General features: G+C 31.9%; 1 protein-coding gene across 5 annotated transcripts in view; it reads right to left on the bottom strand.

The window, feature by feature from the left end:
- Positions 1–8,165, bottom strand: part of LOC119831130 (sodium bicarbonate cotransporter 3) — a 40,628-nt gene that overhangs the window by 14,511 nt on the left and 17,952 nt on the right. For all 5 annotated transcript variants that reach the window (XM_038354425.1, XM_038354393.1, XM_038354400.1 and 2 more), the window contains exon 2: positions 3,895–3,993. In XM_038354425.1, coding sequence (XP_038210353.1) covers positions 3,895–3,985 — 91 coding nt within the window. In that variant the 5' untranslated portion in view covers positions 3,986–3,993. The remainder of the gene's footprint in view (positions 1–3,894; positions 3,994–8,165) is intronic.

The following is an 8,165-nucleotide window of genomic DNA, read 5'->3' as shown; positions in this document are numbered from 1 at the left end:
TCCCACAATAATATCTATATATTTTCCTTTGTCATAGCTCTATAATGTTGCCATCTCTACAATTCCTATTCGATTATTAAAGCGCTATAATCGAATGCCTTTTGCCCTACTCCTAATCCTCTTTCGGCCTTAAATCACTTACACGGTACACCTGACCTTGTACTATGGCTTCGTTGTTCACCTCAACGCATTTTTATAGCTATTTATAATCTGTGGCAAGGTAGGATTTATAAACCTATCAGTATAATTAATGTTACTTAATACCTAATGTGAGTGCAATATTAGTAATTAATTCAATTGATTCAATATCAGAAAAGAGTTCGTCCTTGTTACTAGAAAGCTAAATTTTTGTTGGAATCAAAATTTAAGTTCAATGAAGAAAGTAAAGCAAAGAAGTTTGTAATGTGTTATCCATATGTTTGTTTTAAATTGAGTTCAAAAAAATGTATATAATGCTGACGATCGTAATCATCTCACTAGGTAATAGCTAAGATACGAAGAAAACGTTGTCATTCAATTACAATTAATTGATTGAAACCAGATAAATTAAATGGCATTCAGAACTCAGACGTTGTGAATCCTTTCAATCCATTTTATAATGTTACAAAACCATAGGATTTTCACGAAATATTTTCCGTTCCGTAAATTGACGTTACCGAATAAAAACAAATAGTTAAAACCCGATTAATTTAGTGAAGATATCCTCTAGAATAAGATACGTCCTCTATAAGTGAGTTAATTAGTTGGGAAGCCCTAATAAACCATTGTATCTGCATAAATAATTGTATTGGGAATGAAACTATAAACACATTTATACCTCCACGTGTCAAAATGATAACCTATTTTGACATCGTTTTAAAAAGCCTACGATGTAGATGCTATATTCTGAAGCACCATCAATAGTCATTTAAACTCTCGGGTTCGACCTTCAACGTTTTCTATAGTTAGATAAGCGAACGATTATTCTCGAAGTTTATATTGTATGGATTTTAAAAGCGCATACGGTACAGCTGAAACTTTAAATGTCACAAGTAAACATGCTACGTCGCGTTAAAATTAAGTTTACAACTTTGGTGTGCCAGTTATCTCGTTAATCTGTATGTCATGTTTCGATAATATACGTATACCTAAATAGCTGCTCGTCCCAGCTCAGCCGAGGTTACTTTTATTGCAAGTTTTTCAAGTTTTAAGAGTGAATCTATTTTAAATAAGATAAACCCAACACACCAATGAGATAAATACAATGAGCGGCAGGTTTTATGGCGAATTTATGGTATCTTTTACATAACGACAAAGGACAAATAATTCCGTCATTTACATCTAATTTAAGGTAAAAGAAACGAGAATATATAAATGAAACAATTTTTGAAACAGAAACAATTTTTAAATCTTTCAATATTTAAAAGGTAAAGGGTTTCGAAGGAGAGGTCAATGTCGGACTAATTTTATAGATTATATACAGACGAATTTAATAACCTTTAAACACAAAATAGGTTTCATCAAATACTTAACATATTTTTAGACCTTTGAATTAATATTAAATTACATTGATAAAACAAGTTCTTTCTGAGAAAATAACTTTTATCTCTTCTCTAAAAATATTAGCAAATAAGTATTGGTATTTATTATCATGCTTCAATTGAAAAATAAATAAATACTTTGTTTTTATTTTCAGTTACAAAAACATTTAAATATATATTTTAATCAAACTTTAAGCACTTTTTGTGAATAAAACCTATCAGGAACCCAATAAAAGGTAGCGAAGAGGGCAATAGTGTTCCGATAGTAGGTATAACCAATTAATTCGATGGACGTTTCGCTCGCTATATGCCGTGAATTTTATATTACTAGCTCATAGAAAATCCTTGTGGTAGCCACCTTTTAGAGGCAATTCCGATTTATAGTGGAACAGAAAATGACCGACCTTTTCGTATAGAAAATAATTAAATAATAGTATATGTCCAAATTGGAGGAAAAATAGATGTAAGTATCACATGTTTATTTAACTTTTTGTCGTGGCATAGTGAATATATTATATGTTACTCAAAATACTGTATTATTCTAAATTTTACTTTTATGTACTCGAATTTGACAGAGCAGATGTTTTCGATTACTCTGCCTTCATAAAATACTTTATTCAATTTTCATACTTAATAATTTGTGTTCAGATTACACAAATTGACAGGTTTGAATAAAGTTTGTTTCTTTTTGAAGTCCAAAAATTTGAGATAAACCGTAATAAACAAAAAATACGAAATCGTAAATCACGTTGCGCGCTGCCAGTATTTATACAAGCATCATTTTAATCTTTCATTATTTCAGTTTGCATTCGATGATTCTATACAACTAAATTTGATATACAGACAGGGTATGAGTGGAATTGGGTGATAGGATACTTTTTATCCCGATTAAATACTCCATTGGTATAAAACAGGAATCTTGATATCCGGGCGAAGCCGGGACGAGCGTCTACTATATTATAAAACATGTGCAACTTCGGACAGTTTTACATTAAGATGTGAGAGCTTCCTCTTTTTAATGCTGTGTAGGTGTGGAGGCTCAGTCCTAAGCTGGGAAACGTCGTTCTATTATACTCTGATACCTTATAAAACTTAATATAACCAAACACGTAATACAAAAAACCAAGATGAAAAGATTTAATTCTAATTACAAATTTTCGAAATTTTGGGTCAAGTTGCTTGTTGGTGCGATTATGAACCTGTGGTGAGGAAGAACTTTACGAAATTATGGTCATTCTTAAAAGACAAGAATTAAATATTGACGATAAAAAAAAGAATATATTATGTACACAAATTTTTGTAAAAAAATCGCAGTGCTGGTAGCGTATTTATGAATTATATTCCCATTTTAATGTCATACAGCCAAAAAAATGCATGTTCAAAGGCGAATCAAACGTAAATATGTCGTCCTACAAGTAACATTGTCGATATCGATAATAGAATCACTCCAATTTTCCTCTGAGAGTAAGTATGTGAAATTTCAGTGTTTTGATTCAATTTTGTACACAGTCTTAGCGAATCTGTTTTTCGAAACAAATAAGATTATTTGAAAGGGCTATACAAATATTACATTTGAGTTACGTAGTTCCTAAGCCACCCTTCGACCTACATATGAAATCAAAAAGACATTCGGGAGTAGTAGTTCCATCAGTTCTACTCTTGAAACTTAACTTTGAAATATTATTTGGGAGCTTAATTAATATACGAAGGGTCAAAGGTCAACTCCAATATTTTGCTACATGCTCATGAACATAATTCACTGAACAGATAATTATTGTAATAAATTAGATTTAAACACAATAGAGGCCTTGGGCTGGCAATTATTGACGTAATCGTTTACAGTCTTTTGATTTATTTTATAAAAAACATATCTTTATAATAACGTAAATATTATCCTTAATATGTACCGTAAATATGCTTTTTATGAGTTTTATTAGCGAGTAGCTAAAATTTTTCAATAAAACGTATTTGTGGCAATTAATAATATTTGACAGGTATTTTATTGAAATCCTGAATAATTTATTCAATTATTTGTTTGTTAATACCTACTTTCCTCATGATTTCTCAGGAGACTTAAACCAAAACGAATTAATCATTATATAGCTCTTAGATTCTATAACAAATACATTAAAATTGGATAAAACAACAATTTAAGACCTACAAAAACACGAGCAAGCTAAAACTTACTAGTAATCAGAAATACGACGAAACTATTAATTTTTGAAAGTAACTCGTGATATTTTAATATACAATTAGTTAATGTCGTTTCTCATCGTAAAGTGTGTGTAATACGCACTTTTAAAAATATTTTTCAATATTTTTTAGTTAGGAGATATATATAAGAGGAATAGAGACGATATAAGTGTTTGCTTGCCTTCAAAGTCTTGTTCTGTGTAATCATGATGATTGTGTTTGCGCGCTGCGGGGTCTGGTGGGGGCTCATCGTCATCTGCTCTGGTGTCCATTGTTATGTCTGAAACAATAAAATAAAATAATAATGTACTTTTTGTGTCATCGAAATGTTCAACTAAATAGTAGAAAATGTACAATTATTTTTAATTTACCTTACATAAGTTACTACACACTTACACTCAAAGAATTATTTTTAAAAGCTTCCCTGGGAAGAGAGGTCCCACTCAAGTGTCTAAAATGGGATCAAATGGCAACTATCAAAAACAAAATGTCAGAATCCACGAAGTTACCATTAAATTCCTAACCTTCTTCGTTTTTTGGGAACGTCAGTTAACATTGTATTATTATATTGTACAAAATAAGCATTGCTTTGCGAATCAAAGAATGTAATGTTTTAATGGTTTTTATATAAGTTTAATTTATATAAAGTTCTCTATTTAAAAATATATAATAAGAAAAGATGCCTAATAATTTCTATGTTTAAAGGGACACTGTACTGTCACAAATAAAACTGTGTAGTCATGTGTTAAAATTCAATTTCATACTTATTTTTTTAAGGACATCAATTCGGCTTGCATTAAGCTCCGATGATAAAAGCAATAAAAAAGGGTAAAATGTAAAAAATCTCAATATTCGTATTCCAACAGCAAGCGCTTTTATTAAACCAAGTTCAAAGAAAATAAATCAGTAATACGATAATACAGCGGTATCTTAATTAACATTTGGGCAATCAATTACTTTAGAATAAGATTGATATTCAATGAAACTAAATTCTAAAGCCAGATAAATTTTAAGATAAACTGTAAGCTTACGTTAATTAACTACTCACTTATTTTCTTCTTATTTTTTGGGAAGTTTTCTCTTAATTTTTTTTCTAACCGATATTCTCAAAAACGAAGGAGTATCTCAATACGACCGTTTCTTTAAGTTTTGTTATTCTATCACTCAGTGGGTTTTCAATACATTGGTATGATTTTTTTTCGATAGGAAATTGTTTTCATTTGATCCCATTTTATAATCTGGAGTGGTACCTCCCGCCATGGTCGTCGGTGCCCGTTTTTTGTATAAAGGCATTATTCGAAAAACTGGTGTTACTGATCCGCTCCGTGGAAAAATGTCATGAAAAGGGAATAAAAGCAAGGATTGAGAACAAATGGATTCAGTCAAGATAATATTCTGTTCCAGAAAATTTCCAGAACACCACAATTTTACAAATAAGCAAACACATTATTCATTGTACACTATATTTTTATCTATCCTATATGTTTATCCATTTTAACTTTTGAGAGTTGTATTAAGGCAAATAGTGATTATATTCAAATGTTATTTGTTAAATATAGAGTTATGTTTAACACGTTTATCACTTAGTGATAATTGGCTAAAAGGATAAAGCCATCTTCAGTCCCTACGTATTCACTTGTCCTAATCTATTGTGTATAAATGAGGATAAATGTGTTCAGGGTGAGAAAGTGATGGCGATAGGCTACCTATACAGCTCTGTCTTTTTCCCACACCGAAATTAGTACTGTAAATTACTAAGTAGTAAATTATATAGTGAAGTCCCGTGTCCCCCCTAGTGAAGTGTGATGCAGGTGATGTACACCTGTTTCACTTATCCATTTTTTTTAATTTTCTTTTCAGTTCCCACTGGGAATCGAACCCAGGACCCCTCGGTTTACACACACTTTATAGCCATATAGTCAGGGCTTAACTCCAGTAATAACACATTAACAATTACTCTTCGACCTCGTTGAGAAATTGTCATAAGTCATGGTCTAATCTAGGTGGCTTTGAATTTACGTCACCTTTGATAGACATGAAGCCTTGCATGTGACTTTCTATGCATACATTGTGATGTAGATAAATGGCACATCCTACTAATATTATAAACGCGAAAGATTGTAAGTATGATGGGTGTATGTATGTATGTATGGATGTTTGCTATTCTTTCACGCAGAAACTACTGAATGGATTGCAATGAAATGTGGTATGTAGATAGCTCGACAACTGGAATAACACATAGGCAACTTTATATCCCGATATTTCTAAGGGATACAGACTTACGCGGGTGAAACTGAGGAGCGCAGCTAGTCATTAATAGAATGACTCATAGGCTAGGATAACGTACCTCATAGATTCAATAGTCATTTTATGTGACTTTATGGCACGGGCGTAGTAAGATTCAAATTGGATGGTAATACGCAGTGTTATGGTTAATTAAATGGAAGATGGAAATGGAAAATCCATTGTGAATTCAGACGTAACTAGTAATCACTAATTAACGATTACATAAATAAAAAAACATAACATCACGATTTCATAAAATATAAAATTATTTAAATAAGTATGGCGTAGGTCAATCAGGAACCGTAGCTTTCTAATCGGGAAATAATTTTCAAAATTGCGCTGTAATTTTGGAATTTATTTGGTACACACAAGAAAATATTGTCCCATTTTAATATTTAGTGTAAGTACAGTGTGAATAAGATTATTACTTCCATTATATCAAACGAGACTTTCGGGGTAAATCTATTGTATGTCCTGTCTTATAACCCCAACTATCTATGTAAAAAATTTCATCTAAATTAGTGACGAGATGAAGAGACTAAGAGATATAGTTATACTCTCCTTTATGATAATAATAAGGGATACACGTGCAAATGTGTCCTTTAATTTTCTCAAAGTCAATCCATGTAAAGCATATTTGCTAACCGAAGTGAAAAAATCTGTAATTGGATGGAAATAGAGCGGAATCACCTATTTGCATGTCTGAGGATCGTTAATTTGTTACACGTTTCGGTATTCACGTATGCGGACTGATAGATGTTTAATTAAGACCTGCTTACACAATGGAAGAGAGATTTATTTCAATTTTCTTTAGGTTGTAGTATTTGACCGCGTCAAAATGAGCGTAGGTATTTATGGTGTAGGTGTGTATATTGTATGTACTTCTTTGGCTTGCTCTATAGTGTGTATGTTGATAGGTTTCAGCCTCAAAGGGCCTTTAGATTTATCCTAATTGAGAGTGGCGTGACGTACCTACTTATGTATGCTATTGTATTTGGCCTATAAACATCAGTCTTGTACCCATGTTTTCTTCAAGACCATTCGACTAAGGTATCAAAATAAAATATTAAAACAGTACAGAGAACAACTTCTAGTCGTTTTAGACATAACTACTTATCCGCTCTCGGTTTCGCATGAGTAGTCAAAGGAAAGCCCGCACTTTTGCGTTCCCATGGAATTTCCGGGATAAAATCTATCCAATGACCTTCTTCAAATCTTAATCTATCTTGTACCAAATTTCATAAAATCGGTTCTGTGTTTTAGGCGTGAAATAGCGACGGACGGAGTAACTTCCGCATTTGTAATATTAGTAGGTAGTCAGCAATCTAAAATAAACGTCTGTAATATTAACCAAACTTAGCAACAAACTTGCTTTGTAAGCCCTCAGGGGCACCGCAGTCATAGTTCTTCATATACACGCAGTTCCTTCGTTAATCGTGTATTTATAATAATGGCCAAACATGTGCGAATACTCTCTTTGTTTGGGTTACCATTGATATAACAAACCAAGATTTATAGTCCTATACAACAGTAGCACTCGAATATATCATTAAATACTCACCTAATTGGTTACTTACGAAGTTACAGTTACACTAAGCAATTAATAGGTTTTTTATTTTGTTTTTCTTATCCGTAGAAGTTCAAGCTTACGCGAATCAGCAGTAGTGGCTAGACGCGAGTGACATGAGAGTATTTAAAATGAGCGCACAATGTAGAACGTTGCGCTCTTTTTTTTTTTTTTTTTTTTTTTTATTTATTTATTGGTATTTATTACATAACTAATGAACATTTATAAATGATGCAAACATAAACTTATTCAAGTTTCTCCGTGCACCATAAGCCAACGACCACTACATATGTTTATGTTATTTTCACTCTCAATGCGGGTAGATAAAATATTAATGACGAGCGACATCGGTGACCTTGCTGGCCGTGAATACAATAGTAGCGTATCGGAATGATGTACAGCATGTTCCCTTTAGCAAATAATCTATAATGTATTATAACGTTACTTGCATAGGTACTTTTTAATATCGTACTTATCGCTTCGCCAGATGGATTAAGTTAAGATTAATTAAGTTCTTAAATTTTTTGAAGTTCAAGCTTTTTTTTTTTTTTTATAAAGATAATGCTAGAACGTCCTGCATAGGTTTTTATAACATGTTT

This window comes from Zerene cesonia, chromosome 1 (genome assembly GCF_012273895.1).
Source record: "Zerene cesonia ecotype Mississippi chromosome 1, Zerene_cesonia_1.1, whole genome shotgun sequence".
NCBI classification, from domain to species: Eukaryota; Metazoa; Arthropoda; class Insecta; order Lepidoptera; family Pieridae; genus Zerene; species Zerene cesonia.
Note: the sequence above shows the minus strand (reverse complement) of the source record. Positions and strands in the feature narration are given on the sequence as shown.